The following is a 21044-nucleotide window of genomic DNA, read 5'->3' on the forward strand; positions in this document are numbered from 1 at the left end:
GCTTTACTAACATTTTAATTCATTCACCCAAATGCATCTTGTACCCTTAAAAAATGAATCAGACAAATACACAACATAAAGATAATTTAGCAATTTGCTTCTGCACAAAATGATGGGAATGCATCATGAAAGTGAACTGCACTAATGGTAAGTCACTTTGTAAATGTGCTCTTTTTCTACAGTAGCAAAGTACGTTCAAAACCAAAGCATAAAAAATTCTTGTATTACAGTAGTGTGCTCTTTATAACTAGTATTTTGGAGGTTTTCACAACAAGGGCAGTTTTCACTTTTTTTTAATACATCTTTAAATCAATACGTAAAATGTGTGAATATTTGGTTTAATTTTGTACTTTTATTTATAAATTTAATTTTAGTCAGAGCAGAAATGATTGATTGATTGATTTCTCAGCCCTATTGACATTGTAGGATTGTTAATCGTCACTGTCGTTCAGAAAGCAGCAGAAGGTTGACTTCTGGCCATTTTGATTATGCAAATAACTAGGGTTGTCATGGTACAAAATTCTAGTAGTCGGTACTAGGGATTATGTTGATAATCATTCATCTGTTGAATTTTTTTCTTCGATTAATTGGATGGAAAATCAAATTAAAAAAATATTATACATTAATTAAATGTTTTAATTAAACATTTATTTAAACTCATTATTTTAAACAATATTATTTCGCATCCTCCCCAATACTGTCCTCCAAAAAATGTGTAATATAAAGTTAATGGTAATGATAAGTTAAATATTGTGAATTTATCTATGTATCTACGTACATTGCTTGTACGCAAGTAAAAAAGGGTAAAAAATAAATAAAAATCTAAACCTAAAAACAACTGATTTATTAATATTTTAAAGCAGAACTTAAAACAACAATATTAAAAAGGATAATAAACAAACACAAGCACAACATTTTAATTTGTATAATTATATTATAAATATTCATACATTTTATATATTGATTTAAAGATGTATTAAAAAAAGAAAACTTTATATTTTATATTATATTATACATTTAAATAGCCTTCACGTTTATAACATTGTTTATAAAAAGATCAAATGAAAATTAGTAATAAAAATGAAGGACAAAGAAACACATCCACATTACATAGAACAAGTAGCAGGTCAGCTTGCATTTTGGATTCAATCGCACATTTAAATACAGTTGTAAACCCAGAAACTTTGCAGTGTTACTGAGCAGCATGTAAAACAAAACTTTTATTCAAATTGTATATGGGTTATAAACAGAAAGCGAGCAAATAGCGCTCCCTTTATAATCACTGAAGCTGTCAATAGAACTCATTATAATGAGAAATACTGTCTACACTGGATGCGGCACAATGCGACACGACAGTGAACTGATGCCCTGTTCTATCTCTGACGTACTTGAAGCGCTCGCGCTACTCGTTCTGACATGAAGAACAAATGAATTTGCAATGGTCGCTTTGTCGCATTCAGTGTAGACAGCCTCAAGCTGTTGCAGTGCGATAACTGTCACGTTCGGTGTAGACACAGTGCCTGCTTACTGAGATCTCAAGCTCCCACTATAATCAAAAAAGCTGTATACACTGCAAAACGAGTCCTTTATTTGGAGTACTTTGTTGGTTATAATGAAAGGATTCGCGAGCATGCAGAACTCTAAAGTGTGCGGTGAACGGAAACTTCAAAAGCATGTTGTAAACCGAAACCTTTGACGCTCTTCACAGAGCGCTTGCACAGATACACACAGGAGCGTTTGAAAGCATCCGCCTATCAGCGGCTACAGAATATAACCGGTACTCGGTACTACCAGCTTTTAAAATTTCAGTACCGACTTTGTACCAAAGTACCAGTACTTTTGACAACCCCACAAATGACATTTATTGTGACAGAAATTGCTCCTTGTGAAGTGAAACCTGCAGTCATGTGAAGATGTTGCTCTTGTAAAGCATTTCAGTCCTGTTGCTCTCAGCGGGTCCCAGTGGCATTTCCCCTGACTGCCCTGTTCCACTTCCTGTTGTTGAATTCTTTCGCTCCCTTTCGCTCTACATGTTTAATCTCAAACAATAGTGACTGTTGTCAGATTTAGAGTGCTAATTACTTTATTTATACTATGCAGTCTTCATGCATCATATTTTACTTGACCTTTTTTCATTTGTGCAAGTTTTAAGTAAAGTCTTTTATGTCTGATAAATTACATATTAAGAAAAAGCATGCATTAGTCTTTATGGCTAAATGTTTTGTGAAAATATGATTTCAGCAACTGCATTTTAGTAGAGGTTAAGATATTTCAGATCACTTTGTTTCATCTTCAGCTCTCTCTCTGTTCTGTCCATCACTCAGTCCATCTTCATAGCTTCAGAAATGCATTTCATATTTCTGAGTCTTTTGGCAGCATTCATATTCTCTTTGAAACACATTTGGCTCAAGTCAAAACATCAGAGCTGTCACAGATGTAGCAACATCAGTCATGAGGTTATACATTATGCATTGCATTGCCAACTGAGTACTGGCTCTAATTGAGCTTACTTTCAGATGAGGTCGGTCTTTAAAAGTTAGAAACGCTTATGTGTGCTACTTTTTTAATTACCGTATTACTCTTGCTAATTAATCAGCTGGGGGGAGAGTGATACAATGTTTAGACAACATGTCTCTCTTCAATAACTTGCCAAGCAGACAGCCTCAGATATTAATTCACATTCCTATCAGGCATTTTTTTTCAGGCATTTTCTTGGATCTGCGTTCCAGTGATAACATCAGTGGGTTTTGAACTTTATCTTACATGTTCAAAAAGATCTTGCCACAAAGCGACTAAAAATATATCTACTCCAAAACTTAAGGGACTTGATCATAAAAATAAGTTTTTATCTGAAACTTTGAAATCACAATGTAATTTTGTTTTAATTTATTTTTATTCAACTTTTATTTTTATTCAACAATTATCTTATTGACTTTTTGGAATTTTGAATTTGAAATTAAATTTAGTTTCGACTTTTCAAAGATCAATTGCGTACGGTTATGGGTCACACGGCAAAGTTTTGACCTTGAAACATGAATAAATCCCTAACTCCAAGTATACGCCACGTAAACAGTGATGCTTGCCTTCAACAACACTAAAATGTTTGTGGAAATGTTTGATTTTTGTCAGTCAAGTCAAACAAAGAACCTCTGACAACATGACCTAAACTTTGAACAGCCGTCACTGCACAAATGATTGGTTAATTATTTTCTAATTCATAATGGAGAAAGCAAATATACTGCAATTCTGTAGATTCCCAGAATATCATGCTCAGATTGCACATAAAATTTCATTATAACAGCTTGACCTTGGGAGACGTTGAGTGGTGGGTCAAGTTGATGTGTCCTGATTTGTCTTTAGGCCTGTGAAGGTCCCAACTGGCCCATCATTCATTTTTCTTAATATTTACTTCACTCTGCTGTCACATGTCTGTCCATTTCATCCACTTTACAAAAACTCATTCTAGACAGTGAGCAGTGAGCTCTGGCGTGAGCAACACTGAACTGTCAATCACATAATCTGCCACCGTCTGCGTTTTCTGCCCTGCTGCAGCAGTCGCTGCCCCAGAGAAACAGCTTCCCGTCTTTCAGCAGGCCTCTCTGTCTTTGTGTTGAGTGGAGGAGGATTGTGAGGAGATGGAAAACAGGACGGTGTCTGTCAGCAGATTTCATCAGCTCTTATTTAATGACATGAAATCCAAATTGACCATATTTACTGTAATGTTTCTGGTCTTATTGCACACGTTTCGTCGTTACTTGCCATTCTGCCTTATTCTAAATGTTTTTAATATCTTTCATCAAAATGCATTAGCTTTCATTTTTCTGCAGACATTACTAAGGCTGTTTGGCCTTGGAAAAATAAAAAAATCAAATCCAATCATATCCTGCCCTACATTCATGTAATGCAATGTTCTTATAAATATATATAATAATAAATGAATAAATAGTGATACTGAGTATTCGGTTTCACACAAACATGTCATGTTACAGAAGATAAATGCATTTTGAATGCAGTTTTAGTATTTTATTTCCATGTTTAATTGCATTGTAAAGATTTGGTACCATAATCATGACTGTCATGTATGTTCCATATATATTCAATATGTTCCTTGAGGGACACACACACACACACACACACACACACACACACACACACACACACACACACACACACACACACACACACACACACACACAAACAACCCTTAACCCTTCCAACTTTTAAGGGGCTACTACTTTAGGGCTTTCATTTGTCCTGTTGTCGACAGACTCAAGTGCGTTGAGTACATCAGAAACTGAACACGCATCTGTATACTGTATCCAGTGTAGACAGCATCAAACATTATAACCAACTATGGTGCGATGATTTAGAACTATTCGTCGATGTCTTGCTGTGTAGGCAGGCATAATATGCCAATGTATTTGCATGTATAACTTCCCAGATCCTGCAATATAAAAAAAACAAGCTGATTTTGGAGCTTTATTAAATACATGCTTTGTTTATAATATGGAGGTACAAAGACCTCTTATGTCAAAAGATCAAGGCAAATTTGATTTCTCGTGTCATGACCCCTTTAATTTCCCATTAATGATTCTGGATCTTTAGAACTGAACTGACGGGAACCCTTGGAAACAAATACTTCTCGTATGACTCTGACTGTTTGTTTGTTTTTTCAAGGTAATGTGGGCGGAACAGCAGGTGGTAAAACGAAGAAAGAAGAGGGATATTTACAACGAGCCGACCGATCCGAAGTTTGCACAGCAGTGGTACTTGGTGAGTAAACAGCTCATCGGTTTCTTTGTGTGCATACGTGTGTTCACAAACTGTTTGTTTATTTGGAAGCACTATACCTCCCGCTCAGATTGGATGGTCTGGGTGGGCTGTTGTAATGTTCTGTTTGGATTCATAGAATTCTGTTCCTTTTGCCCCTATTAAATGGGACGTTGTGTAACGGCGAACTTGTTGCCATTATGGTCATCCGGTGGAGCTTAAAGTTTAATCAGCCGGTTGTGATTTGGCTCTTCGGAAACATTCCAGAAGTGCTGGCCTTCACTTTCCGTCAGTCTTTATACATATCTTCTCCTGATATGCCACTCACTATTTTAAAGTGGCCGTATTTCATTTGTTTGTGAGTGAGATGTTGAAATGATTTATGACTATTTATTTTCACACATTTTTGTTGATCTAAATTCATTTCATTCCAATTGAAGATTTTTACTGTTTGTATGCAGTTTAAACTGCAATTTGATGAAAATACACATTTTCATGAGAAATGAGCAGCATTTAGAATCAACACTACCAAAATAACAATAAAACGTGAAGAAAGCAATGCTCTGAGAAAGCAGCTGAGTCACTTGACTAAAGAAGTGCTTGATCACCTGCTTCTTACTTGAAAACACAAGAGTTCGAAGCAGCACCCCAATTGCATCTGGCGTAAATATTAGCTGCCTCCTCAAATAAATCTCTGGATGAGAGGATGTAACAAAGATGGGTGAGAGAGGGATATGTTTGTAATTTAATCTTTTCATGGCAGTGACTGATCAGCCTAAACATTATGACCAGTCACGGGTGAAGCGAATATTGTTAATCATCTCCTAACGAGGCCACAGATTGAGGTCTAAGTAGATTAGATGGAAAGCAAACAATCAGTTCTTATAATCAACGTGTTGGATGCAGGAGAAATGCACAGGAATAAAGGTCTGAGCGACTTTGACAAGTGCCAAATTGTAATGGCAAGGTGCCTGGGTCAGACTATCTCTGGCTTGTGGCTTGATTCCAGCAGTGGAGAGAATTTACCAACAGTGGTCCGAGGAGGGACAAACCACAAACTGGCAACAGGGTGTTTGGCCACCAAGGCTTATTGTTGCTCGAGGATAACGAAGGCTATCCCATCTGGTCCGAGCCAACAGAAATTCTACTGTGGCACAGGTCACACAAACTTTTAATGAAGGTTATGGGATGATTACAACACCCAGTGCATCGCACTCTGCTGCGTATGGGACTCTGTAGCCGCAGACCAATCAGAGTGCCTATGATGACCCCTGTCCATTGTCAAAAGTACCTACAATGGGCTTGCAAGTGTTGGAACTTGATCTTGAAACCAAGTTCGATCGACAGCGGCTCCACCTCACAACCTTCAGGTCTTGAAGGATCTGCTGCTAATGTCCTGGAGCCAGATACCACAGGACACCTTCTTGTAGACTTCTTGCTTAGGCGGGTCAGTCCTGTTTTGGGAAGCATGCGCAGGGCCAACAGTGTATTAGGCATGTGATCATAATGTTTTGGCTGATCTGTGTATTTTTCTATTATTATCTTAGATCTCCTCCACCTCTTTTAACTGGATAGAAATTTGATTAAGATTTCACCAATTCTTTTTTCCCACGATTGAGGTTTACAAAGGCTTTTTTCATATTGAGCTATTAGTGAGATTATTATCATTATTAGGCTCCATGTAAATGTAGCTCATGTGATCATATGACCATTTGTCATGGTTGGAAAGCTTATGATTCAGTTCAAATTTTTTTTTAAAGATGGTTTTAGAGTGCTATATATCAACTCTGATATTTTAATAATTCATGCAGTGTTTTACTGTTATTTGTAATGTTTTTCTTATAGTCTCCTCTTATTTTTCTACTTTCACTATTACTAAAACAGTGACCATTAAATTAATGTGCACTTTTTAAAACCCTCATGAATACTTAAATTATAACTTAAAGATCTGTTTTCAATGACAGTAGTGTGTGTGTGTGGTTTGTTTGTTTAATATGAATATATTTATTTGAATATATCTGTATTTATTTATTTAACTAGTTGTTAAGGTTCCCCCAATACCCCATATATGTTTTTTATGAGAAGTCTGAGAATCGTTAAATTGTGTTAAGTCATTGCTCAGTCATTTCTTCATTCAGTGGTGATTCACCAGACCCGGACGTTTTGTTCCAGCTAATGAACCAAGAAGACAATAGATGCTTTTTCTCACATCATTTTGAAGAATGTCATGACTTGGAAAAACCCCCACAAAAAAACAATAAAATTGTACTCTGAGCTCCAGTCCTTTTTCAACAAATTTTTTTCCCCCTCTTTGTGGCAATCAATCATGTTTATCAGTACAACGGGTAAAAGCCACTCAATAACATTTCCGCAGAATGGAATGCTGGGAAAGTTGACCGAAGGTTATCAACTGCAATTTATCAGCCTCACCGCCATTATAACTGGACCTTTGAGGCGAGATTGCATCATTTTGCCTGATGTAGACCTAAGAAATAAACTGTCAGTTCTCTTCGTTTGACTTGCAATCCCAGGATACACAAGAGAATGTATAATTTTGGGGTCATCAGACCTTACTGCGCCTTACTGGCTTCAATTTCTCCCTGCAACCACCCTGGGGAGCAGAGCAGTTAAACTGTGACCAAGAGGAAATTCAAAGACCCATGCAGAGAAATAAATTCAATTTTCTGCTCAGATAAACTCTGGTGGCCACGCTCATTTCTGAACTGGAGTGACACACGTGTGAAGTGGGGTGAAGTCAGTTCTCTTTGGCCAGACAGTGGTTGGCTGTACCGTCACCCTCACAGCACTTTTTGCTTGGTTGTTCGACATTTGGATGTGTTTGTTTTAGGGATGCACTGATATGAAAAATTTGGCCCTATATTTGAAAGCCGATAACTGATAAATTGGCCGATAAATCTAAATCAAAATTTTATATTATTTATATCATATCATTTATATCATTAAAAAATATATATTTCATAATTCAGTACATTAAATGATAGGTTTTTAATCTCCTTTAATTTATTTCCTCTCTGTCACAAAAGAATTCTGGCATCAGTGCAAAAACTGCTTCATATTATATTATATATTAGTTTGTGTGGAAATAACATAGAATTGTGCAACATAAAACTAGTGTAAACACTGCAGCAAAATCTCCATCAGTTAACACAGCAAGAGAACCACAAGAAAACCAGAAACTCCAGACCCGAGGGTACAGTATGTGAAGGGCAACATGGAGTGTGTCAGGGCATTTAAGTAACTGAGACAGGATGTTGTGAAAGCATTTACTAGAGTTTCAGCATCTTTCATGTCTAGTACAGGACGCCATGTGCTATTGAGGTGACTGCAGTCTGCAGGCTTGAACTAGAGAGCTGGTTTGAGCTTCAAAAGTGAAAGATAATCCTCAAGCACAGGTTGATGTTTGGCGTCAGCTGAATAGCTAGCCGGAGAGGAGTGGCGTTCTATGCTGATCTGTTTTTTTTTGTTCCATTCAGTACAATGAAGATCATCGTGACCTCAACGTGAAGGAAGCCTGGAAGCAGGGCGTCACTGGACAAGGCGTCGTCGTGTCCATATTAGATGATGGAATTGAAAAAAACCACCCAGATTTGCTTCAAAACTATGTGAGTTTGAGTAAACAACCATTTCCGTTGACATGAAACCTAAAACAAAATAAATTCACTAAATGTTCCCTCATATTTTCAGGATCCAGATGCTAGCTATGATGTTAACGATGGCGACCCAGACCCTCAACCTCGATACACCCAGCTCAATGATAACAGGTATTGTGTACAAGATAACCAGTTAACATAATTGACTGTAATTTTCTTGATGGAATCAAACCTAGTTTAGGTCCCCATTTGCAAACCCAGTGACTCATGGGCTGTTGCAGCTCAAACTGTTGTTGTTTGTTTTTCCCGTCTTAGCCATCACTGTATTTTGTGCCTAGGCCTGAAGCTCCTGGCATAAAACCAGCTGAAGTATGAATACTACTATACATTTACTGCTTTACTTAATGAGGCCAAAGGTTTCCCCTGCAGCATGGAGATGGGCACAGGAATACACAGCCTGTAATAGTGTGATTAGTGCTGTTGCCGTAGCCCATTTATATTGGACAGGAACTGCTTTTCCTAATGAATTTGTTTGCCTACCCAGCAAGCAAATGGTACCACTATAATTTTCAGAAATGCAATCTACAATAATGATTTCCGTTCATCATTCATCATTATTCATGTATTGCATCATTTACTAATTTAATGGTGTTACACATGATCACTCTTGGTCAGATGCAGTTTACTATGTAAAATTCCTGCAAAAAAAAACTTCTGCAGTTTATGTGAATTGACTCAGCAAGATGCAAAACATAAAACAAAAGAAGTTACTTGATATATTAGTGCACATTCAGTGACATTCACACTGACAGCTATTCAAAAGTCTCTGTACTGTAGCTGGCGTTCCTACTCGGCTGCATGCTGTTTTCTGTTCAAGTTTATCCTACAGTATGTAGGGTCACTGGGTGTGCTGGAGCTAGCATATCTTCCAGCCGAAAGCATATTTTTTACACTAAATTAAATTCATTTATATGTAATACTCTTGAGACAAGCATGCAGTTAGTAGTAGGCAGCAGGAACAGCTTCCACTGGATGCTTTCTGTGTTGTGCGTTTTGTTGCTGGGAAATTAGTTTCTTTGTGATTGATGTGTTGTGAATTTAGTTCCCTCTGTGGATTGTGTTTTGTTGCCTTGGTAATGGCTGTTCACTTTATTGGGTGTTTTTTGGCCTAGTTCATAAATCACTGGGGATTTAGGTTAAATTGTGAAGAAGGTTGGTGTTGAGAACGGGTTACTTTAAAGGAGAAGATTCTGTCAATATGTCAATCTGAACCTGTAAGGTTCTTTTTCTTTCTGTGAAAATCTCCATTTAGACACAGTTAGTAGTGACCTTGGACTTTCAAGCTCCAAAAAAAACCTCAAATTAGTCCATGCGACTTGAGCGCTAAATTCCAGGTCTTCTGGAGCCATACGATGGTTTTGTGACAAACCAGAAATAACAAAATCCCTAATTATTTACCTCCGCCGCAGCTCGCAATTGTTGTTGTTTTATTTGTTTATTTATAAACATGCAGCATATTTGATTTGAGAGCTGCATTGGAGATGAAGGTAATAATTGAATAATCAATGAAAAAAATGAATAAATAGTTTGGGTTCGGTAAGGTTTTTAAATGTTTTTGCTGCCTTTGTTCACCAAGGCTGCATTTATTTGATCCCTAAATAATAATAATAGTAATATTGTGAAATATTATTAAACATTTTAAATAACCATTTTATATTTTAATATATTTGAAAGTGTAATTTATTCCTGTGATGGAAAACCTGAATTTTCAGCATCATTACTCCAGTCACATGATCCTTCAGAAATCATTCTAAAATGTTGAATTTATGCACATTAAGCAATTTCAACATTTTTAACAATAAGAAATGTTTCATGTTTTTGTGGCATAAAATGGATTCTTTGATGAATAGAAAGTTCAAAAGAACAGCATTTATTTGAAATAGAAATGTTTTGTAACACAAATGCCTTTACAGTCACTTTATGGCTGTAATACATGCTTCATGAATGAGAGTAAAACATTTTTTTAATTTTTTTATCTTACTGACCACAAACTTTTGAACGGTAGTGTAAAAAGTCTGTTTATCACTCAAAGATGTAGGCTATAGCTTCAGATGAATTGGAATATATATACACATGAGTGATATGAGCTTTTTCACAGTGCTTTTATATTGTTTTTTTGATTTCAGTTTGTGGGCAATATAAACTTGTGGTCATTCTATGCAAAAGATCTGTATGAAGATTTAAACATGTTTTTTTATTTTATAATTTTTTTACGTTTTCCGTGGAATAACTAACATTATACAAATTTGTAGTGAAATGAAGGTTAGTCAATGATGACAGAACGGTCATTTCATCGGGTCATCACCACCCCTCCAAACTGAATCAAATCAATATTTATAAAACAAGACATTGTTATGGACATCACGGCTAAACTCTCTGTTGCCATCTAATGAAGAGTTGAACTTTGGTCTGTCCTTATTTCACTTTGGGATTTTCCTCTTTCGTCCAAGTTTTTTTTTTTTAGGATACCAGCCAAAGAGCCGTTTTTATCTTGAGGCTAACCATGATTGGTGATGACAGGCAGAAAAGCGTATAGTTACGAGTGGGTAGAAATCAATGCTCTTGGGCTGAATGACACAGCTTTGTAGTCTTTGGAGGGGCCGTCCCGTGCTCCTCTAATGAAAGTACCCCACAGTGTAGGCCGCGTTGGCGTAACTCCTATAATGGACTCTAATGAAATAACATCTTTGGTGCTAGATGAAATGTGATCAAGTTTGACTTTTAAAACATTTCGTAAATGATTTTGCAATGCAGAAACACTCTCCTAGTCACTATAAAGCATTAAGGATCAGTTAAAATGTCTCTATCTGATAATGCAAAGACAGCAGGAGATACATTAGTAGCAGTAGTACAACAGCAGGAGCAATTTTGCTCGTCCTACACGTTATTTAGCTGCCATGTTTTCTTCTGACCCCTGCTGTGAAATTCCCCTTCTTCAATCCACAATTTTTTCAGATACCCATCTCTTCTTGTCGCTTTATTCCTCTCTGTTCTAGCACACTGCACTCCTCATAGGTATTTCACCATTGCACTGATCTAGTCTTTGCATCTTATACCACAGAACCACAAAGCTGGTTTCAGGTTTGCAACAGTAGCAGGGAACCTTTAGTAACACTTTCTGTTCTCAAGCATTGTGTGACACCAACCCTGTGTGTGTGTATGTAAATAAGTGCATATATGTATGTACAATACAAAATCATTGCACATGCAATTTAATAATTTGCCATTTTAAATGTGCAATTATTAAGTTATTAAAAAAACAGTTAAATTGATGATTTTAAAATGTTTTTAATGGGCCATTCAGTAACCCATTTCTTATATTTAGTTTAAAAGCTCAATTTCAATTTATAGATTCATATTCGTATTACTCTTATGAGTATTATTGGATAAATATTACTGTTTGTAGACTGATATGTATTGTTTTCTTGGTGCATGTACAGTATATGATAATAGTTTCTTACATACATTTTTTTCTATCTATTTTTCGTTTTACTTAAAACATTTCAAATCTTGGCTTTTATTAATGATCTTTATCGGTTTCGGAGCTAAAGTATAAATGCAGAAATGTTTTTCTATTTATTTAGATCTTTTTTTGTCAAATATCTTCAAATATTGAGATTTAACCATAGCCCCCACCCCTAGTGTTTGTATAGTGCATTTTAGTGTGCTTTTCTCAGTGTCAAATCTGGATTTTTTGTAAAACATCCATTTACCAGTGCTCTAACAATCCTCGGCTGTGTTATAAAGTGGATAAATAATGCAGTTCGCGTTTTGAATTTTTAAGTGCGTTTCCACGGAAGTGGGGCAGGTTGAGTCAGCGCTGTGTTTCAGAAGAAACCTAAGCTGTGGCGAGAAGTGTTGGAGCCACATAAAGGCCTTTCTTTTCATACTTTCATCTCTGAAGAGCTCTTTTCCGTAAAACAATTTTTTTTTCTTTTTCATTTCTGTAATTTATCTTAAAATTATTTTCCAGGCATTTTTGTGTACATTTTCTGTGTATGATAAAATTTAAAAATGATATCATTGATATATATATATATATATATATATATATATATATATATATATATATATATATATATATATATATATATATATATATATATATGTATGTATATGTGTGTGTGTGGTGTTGGTCTATGTACACATGCAGATGGATGTCTTTACCATGATTAAATCTTATCTTTTTTTTATAATTCGTTGTATTTAATTTTCTTATCTTTCTCTCTAGATATCCGATACTCATACTCGTATCAGTTGACTATGCCAAGCACCTTAATACATTAATTACTCTCATGTGCAGTTCTGTGTTGACTCTTACCATATGTTAAAAATAAAATACAAAATTCAGTTGGCTTTGATACAATTACAGATTGAGACTGAGTCTCAAGCTTTCCTCTGCACTTAAAAATGTTCAGCAGTGAGTTATAGCAAAGATGAACATGTATTAGAAATCATATCTTTTATAGATCGCTGTCTTCAGCAATGCAGTGCTTTATGGGCGTTTGGCACAACTTTAGAGACCCGTTCTCTCAGGGTGTAATCTGATCAAGATCGGCTCAAAACGTGTGCTGATAAAACATCAGAGGTTACCATAACACACAGTGTTGTTTGGTGTATTAAAACTTCACATCTGGAAATGCGTTTCGTTCAGACAAAGGCAGGATGAAGTATTCCCTCATATACAGTTCCCACAGTTAATGTGTTTGTACTAGCCAGTCAAGTGAGTTTTGCTTAGCAGCAGCTCAAAATGGACTGTATACTTTCCTGTCCTGTCATTGTTAATTCATCAGGCACAATATGAGAGAGAAGACAGAAATATGTAGTGTTAAGTCAAGCAGAACAGCTCTGCTCTTCCATAAAATCATAACTCGTAGAGGATAGTGAGCCTTCCGTTAAAGATTCCGCTTGACGGCCTCTAGACTTGCGCCTGGTTTCTCTCCCAAGATTAAAACACTGAAGCACTCCCCTGGATTTATTTTCCTGAGCCTCCGATAAAGCCAGCTGGAATACTGCCTAATCCAATTTTAAGATGGTTATGAATACATCTGTATTGAATGTATTAAAACACTCAGTATGTGTAACGTGGGCCTGCTAATTCAAGCAAAACATGCTGATCTTTCTGCAGGAAACCTTTTTAAACATCTTAATGTCTTTACACATGATATCCAACTATATTTTTTCATTCACTTCTGGTAATCTCCAATTAACACGGCATATCATGGTGTTTAATATGGTGAGGGTTGTAGATGATAATATGCATTCTGTAGAAGCTTCGTTTAGTTAAAAGTGGCTATATGTAGCCTGGGAAAACCCAGACAACTTCTGGCAAATTTAGATTTGCTCTGCAAGTAGTCTGGCAAAGAGCTCATTCAAGCCCATTTCTAATCCGTCGAAATCGCGGCACCAATCAGAAACGTTGAGGCGGGCTTTACACGATGACGATCGCTCTGATTGGTTTTAGGTCTATGCGCCCAGAGGCATTTGAGCGACGTCCGTTAAGCGCACCAACGTTTAAATGCTTTATTATATTCAAATTGCAAACACATGAGGACAGTCTCCATGAAAGACCCACTGGCAGATGAAAGTGCTACTACATTTCTCTCTGAAACGGAAGGAAATTAAATTAGATTTAATAGAGGATTTGAACTGTGACGAGATGATTGACAGGGCAGTTTACGTGACAGGATGCACGCGACAGATCCGTCCGATAAAGATGGCGAAGTAGTATGTCCCAAAGCTTGCCTACTTTTTTGCTACACATTCAAAAGTATATACCTTTTCTTCACAAAAAGAGTACATACTTTTATGGCGTAGTGTAACTTAGGCGAATTGGGACGCAACATATGGCTTTACACGATGACGATCGCTCTGATTGGTTTTAGGTCTATCCAATTGCGCCCAGAGGCATTTGAGCGACGTCCGTTGGTGACGCCCTTTGGAAATGAGTTATTAATGAAGCTTTGCCAGACCATAACTCAGTTACTACTGAGAATGGTCTGGTTTTAACCAGGCTAGGCTATATGTATAATTCAGAAACCCTTGTTATTAGTGACACCGCTGGCCGTTAAATGAACTGCACCCAGCAACTTACTGCTCGTGCTCACATTCGTTCACACATCAATTTTTCGTAATTCGCTCAGAAGTAAATAAAATTTTGGAAACGGCTTTGCAGCAATATACTGTTAACGAACATCTAGGCGTTGTTCACACTGAGAGCGACATTTAGATGTGCACACACTTTCCTCTCAATAGCCAAATAAACAACAAAAATGAAAGGTGAGAAAACAGCAGTAAACAAAGCATCTGCTCATAGCAATGTGCGTTTGCAGCAGCTCAGCAATTCACGACATCTGTCGGCATCATGTCGACAGATGAGGTAATTAAAATTACACTTATGATAGTTTGAAGAAGTATATCTGAGACTATAGACTATAGATCTGACTATGTGAGAATATAGTTTGAATTAATCCCCTTTCTTTGCAGGACACATTGACATTACAGTACAGATTATCTATTTTGGCATTATCCCGAATATTGTGTAAGCATTCATTTTATGTGTCATTGAACGGAAGAGAGGTTCCCAGTGAAACCAGCCCGAGTCCTTCACATTAAAATCAGTCTACAGGCTTTCATAGACAACCTAGAAAGTCAGGGAATTGGTGTTGTTAAGTTTCATCACAAGCTGTTCACACATTGGCAGTACAAGAAACGATTAATAAAGCCGCTTTAATGTGAGAATGCTGGAACATTTTCAGTGAGGAATCCTTGTCAGTTGTCAGAATCTTTTATTTATTTATTTATTATTATTTTGTCTTTAAAATAGTGATATATTTCAGTCCTTTTCAAAATTTTAATTAGTAAGTCAAAGAGCAGTTACACACTTAAAGGTTTACCCAAAAATATATATGAAGTCATTAATTTAATGGACAAAATGGCATTTTTGAAAAGTCATTTTATCCACATGAGGGTAAATGACAGATTATTTTCATTTTTTGTTTAAATTAACCCTTTATTAGCCCTTTCCCATCACATCTGCTGTCTTTACATGTTTTGAATGACATTGCACTTCTAGCAAAAGCTATTGAAAATATAGTTCCAATTTGCCTCACTCATTATCTCTTCCATATGTAAAGAATAGTTTGCTTGGTTGCGTCTACAAACTTTTAGGATGACTTCCTGTGGAGGAGATGCCAAACAGTCATCCAGCCCAGAATAATCCTGTTCTTATATGAACTGAGCTGTATGTCAAGAGCAGTACGTTTGCAGGTTTGAATCCTCTCAGGGTTATATAAAGGTCCAAACCGGATGTCTTAGTAAAAACGCCTGTGGTGTTGGAGAAAGCAGATGGTCCAGCGTGTCCTACATTGACTGATTTTCTTCTGTTATATGAAGCAGAAATACTCTTATTGTACATCTGCTGTTAGTGCTGATTGACTTGTTGGCAAATTTTATGCAGTACTCTGTCTTATAAATGTTTAGATTTCTATTTCAAATAAATGCTGTACTTTTTTACATTTTTATTTATCAAAGAACAAGAAACAAATGTACAACAGTTTCCACAAAAATATGAAGCAGCACAATTGTTTTCAACAGTGATAATAAGAAATGTTTCTTGAGCAGCAAATCAGCATATTAGAGTGATTTCTGAAGGATCATGTGACACTGAAGACTGGAGTAATCATGCTGAAAATTCAGCTTTGCCATCAAAGGAATAAATTACATTTTTACATTTGCGTTCAAATATATTCACAAAGAAAACGGTTAATTAAAATTGTTGTCATATTTCACAATAATTAGCTGTTTTTTTTGTTTTGTTTTTACATGTTTGATAATTAGTGTAAATTGTGTTTCGACTTGCTCATTACTGGGCTCACACGTAACCTACAGTTTCAGAATTTCATAGAAAACTGCTCAGGTTTCCGCACGATTTGAGTTCTACACATCTCCCGCCTCTTGCCTGCTCATTTACGAGATGTTTTGCCTAATTTTATTATGCTTTTTCAGCTGCCAGTGTAAAAGTGTATTACTCTCAGCTCTGTAAAAGTCCGTTTAAATCAGCAGAATTTTGCCGAGATTTTTGTCCTCCCAAAATCAGTGCAGGAAATGCAATAGTCTGCACATTCCTTCCAGACCTGCTAGATTCAATCTGAAATGGCAATAAAACTTTTATATTTGTCCAGGCTTTACATCTATCAGACAGCTCAGTAGTGGCATATCTCACTCTCAACATCAGAAACCTGCATCTGTTTAGCTTTAAAGTGAGTCAGCATGAGGGGGAAGGCAACGCAAGGTGTCTAACCAAACTAAACCTTCAGCATTAAACCATCCAGCCACGATGACAGCCCATGAATTTGGATGCAGTCACGTACAATTATCAGGTACACAAGAACATCACTTTCCGAGGTTCAAGCCAGAGGATAATTCACAGTTATTAAAGAACAGTGGTGGGTTGGGAATTGAGAAAGCCCACGGTTATAATTTAAGCTACTGAAATCTATATCTTGTTCAGGTGCATGGGAGACGCATCGATTATCGATATGAGTCTATTGATTCACATTTTAGTTTAAAATGCATTAGAAAGGGCAAGTCAGGTTAGTTTCACTACATTGCTGTTCAATCAGTGAATAAATGCAGATGCTTGCAATATGTCTGCACAAATTCAGTCATCCAGGGCGTTTGCATTGTAGAAATATGTCGAGGAGCATCTGGACTAGTTTTTCATTTAGAACATGTCACTCATCCATGCATCATCGGGGACAGTTGAAGAATGGTGAACATTCACCACATTTATCTTCATCAAATTGTGATGTTTTGAGAAAGGCAGATTGCCAGTATATGTAAAGTTAAATACAAATTAAAATTGTGTTATGTAAAGCAATGTTTTGAAATAAATAAATAATAGTGTATAGTGTAGTATATTATAGTATAGTATATATGAAGACTTCATATGCAAAAGCCGCCACCTCCGTCAATCGATGATAGATAACGATATTGACCACTCGGTCAAATACTTTCGCTTCAAACCCGCTAAATCCCAGCCTCAGCCCATTCAGAAATTCATTGTACAAGCAAAAGCCTCGAAGTTCAAAGAACCAATCAGAAGACGCTAATCGAATCATGTGATTTCAAGATGAATGATGGCGTACTTATGAGCTGCAAGTTTTTATCCTGTTTAAAGATATTTTTAACTAAACAAGATGGAGGAGTATGATGAAATGGATGAACCTGTGGTATTGTAGTTTCAGTCACTGGCAAAAGGAAACGTCATCATCCTCATAATTTTGTCCGTTCTAAGGCTAAAGAAAATCGTTGCAGTGGCAATGACAGGATTTTGGGAGTAGCATGTAAACACAACAGTGTTTCGTGTGATACTGTAACTCTGACAGAAACGGACATAAGCTACATTAAAGAACAGCTCTATTCTACCCATGATAAAGTGAAACATGACGCCGACTTATTTTGCAAAAAAAACACACACACGGACAATCAAATTAGTTAAATACTAATGAATTGACTAAAGTGACATTTTTTAAAAATGGCATTTCAATAACTGACTAATAACCTTTTCATTGCCATTTAAGTGAAATTACTGAACCTAAACATAGGAGCCTGATAAAAATGCTCATTTAAAAGAAAGAGGTTTTCTTCATATGTAATGTATGTATAAAAGTTAAATAAACATATGAAATAAAAAGAATATTATGTAAATATTTTATTTAACTTTTATATACATCAAGTCCACATATTTTGCCCCACAAAGATTTATCACAAAAATTGTGTTCATGTAAAATTCTATATAAATGATGAGATTTAATCATATTTACGTCATGTGCACATTTTTTGTTTTGTACTCTTGCATTCATTCAAACAAATACCCTCTTGTAATTTTAACGATCCGCAAGCTTGGTTCCTATAAAACCTCATCCTCCTTCTGGATGTAATCTAGGTCCCATGATCCTCCTTATTGCAGGACTGAGTATGTCTGAGACATTAGCCTCACTGATCTCATGCTTGCTATGAATGGAACGATGACTGCAGGGGTTCTCCTGGGATTTCACTGATCCTTCCTCTGTGCTGTTTAACTCTGTGTTTAGCCTTCATTGCTCTCTTGACTTTTATATGTCTACTGACCCGGCAGATTATTGTGACACAGACGCTGTGGATTTATGCTTGAATCCATCGCCGTCTCAGATGCTTGGATGTGGTGCAACGAGCGTGCATGCAGAATCTGTTTGTTAGTAAGGACAAAAAAAAAAAGTTTAGTTGGAGCTACAGTGCAAATTCAAACAAGTTTAAAACATGTAGTATTTCTTCTGTGTTGAAAATGCTTAATATAAAATTAGAATGCATTTGGATAGTGATCTAGGTGACCCGTCTCTGCTCAGTCTAACGCCCGTTTCACACATAGGGCCCTATCTTGCACCCAGCGCAAGTGACTTTGTACACTGACGCATGTATCATTCCTATTTTGCACCCGCGCAAAGCGGACTTTTCCCTCCACAGAAGCACGTCGGTAAGTTAGGAAATACACTTGCGCTCCCGGGGGCGGTTCAGCGCAAAGAGGAGGCGTGTTTCGGCGCAAACGTTCCCTCATGCTATTTTGCAGGTTTAGAAAACAATTGCGCCACTAACCAGGAAAAAATAGTTTAAAGTCAGTGGCGCGTTGCGCATGTTATTCATATGCTATTTTAAGGGCGCATGCTTGGCCATAATCAATGTAGCACTTTGATTCTCTCATCTACACAGAAGCAGCAGTTTTCATTTTTGCAAATCATACATTATTTAGATATTTAGATAGATAGATAGATAGATAGATAGATAGATAGATAGATAGATAGATAGATAGATAGATAGATAGATAGATAGATAGATAGATAGATAGATAGATAGATAGATAGATAGACAATTTATTATAAAAGCATACATCTAGCTTACACATTTACCCAAATTATCATACGCCTGTTTAACCGAAGTTAATTTGGGTGGGTTTCTCCATTTCAATGTCACTTCTCTGTGTTTTACGGCCGTGACGAGAGCGTTGCTCTCCTTGGCTGTGAACCGCTCCTGGCGCGCGCCTGGCAAATCCGCCGTTACAATAGCAATCCGCTATGGGAAAAGCGCGTCTTCTCTTAAAGGGAATGTGAGATGACGCTCTGATTGGTTTATTTCACGTTACGCCCAAACCACACCTATGAATAATGTAGCTACTTCAGACCAACCCCTTTTAGATTTGCGCCTGGCGCAAGAGTCATTTATCCCGCCGGGAAAATAGCAAAGCCCACAAAGTTACTTGCGCTTTGCGCTTGACACTTGCGTTTCAGATCGTTAAAATAGGGCCCATAGTCCGTTTGCAGTGCGTTTGCGGTGCAGGAGCATCATTATTCACATTATGCTGCGTTTGCAGTGCGCAACTGATCCGCGGCTGTACCACAAACACATTTACTCACTGTTTGTATTTCAAATCCAGAAGTTATGCAGCAACATTTATTAAAAAAAAGTTTTGTCAGCATTGTGATTCTCTTACACACTCTTTAATGGACGTATGCACGTTTAAACACAATTTAAACAACGTAGGCACATTTTTCCATGCATTACTTCTACTTATATTAAGTTACTCAAGCAAGTGGTCAAATATTTAACCATGTACTTATATTAAAATCGCAAACATTTTAAATTAAAACTTAAAATTGACAAAAACAGCCGATTTTCTCATGCCTTTTCTTTTGCATTTAAATTTTAATACAATTAGTCTTGCATGTCACAAAGAACTTGTTTTTCCACCTCCACGAATTAGACAAGTGTTGTTCATTATGTCTCCTTGTTGAGGTAAATTGTAGTTTTCCTTGCTTTACCCCGGTCTTAAAGTAAAAAGATCACTGTGAAAAAAAAGTTGTATTTAATTAAATAGATTTATGGTGAGATTACTACATTTTATTTAATTAAACGCATTTATGGTGAGATTACTACATTTTCAGCTCAATCTGTGTTCATTTTGACCATGAAACATGCACTGTCACTTTAATTCAGCGTTTGCAGCACAGCAGAAATAGATTCGGTGCGGAAACGATCGCTGCACTGCTGTATACGCACCGCAACTGGAACGGATCAACCGCGTGCAGTGTGAAAGCTCTTCCCTGTTAACATGGGTATGAAAAAAAAAATACGCACTGCAAACGGAGTATGTGTGAAACGGGCGTAAAACCGTTGAGGTTCTTTAGCTGGTTCCTTGTCTTTGGTTCTCATTCATTTTGATTAAATGCATTCAGCAAGTTGCATTTGCACATTGTCACAGGCTGTAATCTTATTCCTAAAAGCCACGGTTATCAGTGTGTCTCCTGCTATCATATTTAACAGATAGCCGCCTGTTTTACAGCAGGACTGAGAAGGAGCTCTTCACACATGCAAAATAGCTGTGAATAAGTCCTGCGGGATGAGAAGCTTCAGTCACCTGCTGTGAATGAGGATTAGGGCGTCTTTTTGCCCGCCCCTCGTCATCAGCACTGTAGTTTGATCCTGTTGCCAGCCGTCTTTGGCAGTACTGAGAATGTCCAATTCATGAATTGCATTCCTTTATTTATGCTTGCTCCTACTTTCTCTGCG

The 21044-nt window shown here is 36.8% G+C and overlaps 1 protein-coding gene across 2 annotated transcripts in view; it reads left to right on the top strand.

Moving 5' to 3' along the window:
- The window catches only part of furina (furin (paired basic amino acid cleaving enzyme) a), a 94360-nt gene that overhangs the window by 47391 nt on the left and 25925 nt on the right, over window positions 1-21044 (top strand). For both annotated transcript variants that reach the window (XM_082157540.1, XM_082157541.1), the window contains exons 4-6: window positions 4678-4773; window positions 8265-8393; window positions 8476-8552. In XM_082157540.1, the coding sequence (XP_082013666.1) occupies window positions 4678-4773; window positions 8265-8393; window positions 8476-8552 (302 nt within the window). The remainder of the gene's footprint in view (window positions 1-4677; window positions 4774-8264; window positions 8394-8475; window positions 8553-21044) is intronic.

This window comes from Leuciscus leuciscus (assembly GCF_965113295.1).
Source record: "Leuciscus leuciscus genome assembly, chromosome: 2".
NCBI lineage: Eukaryota > Metazoa > Chordata > Actinopteri > Cypriniformes > Leuciscidae > Leuciscus > Leuciscus leuciscus.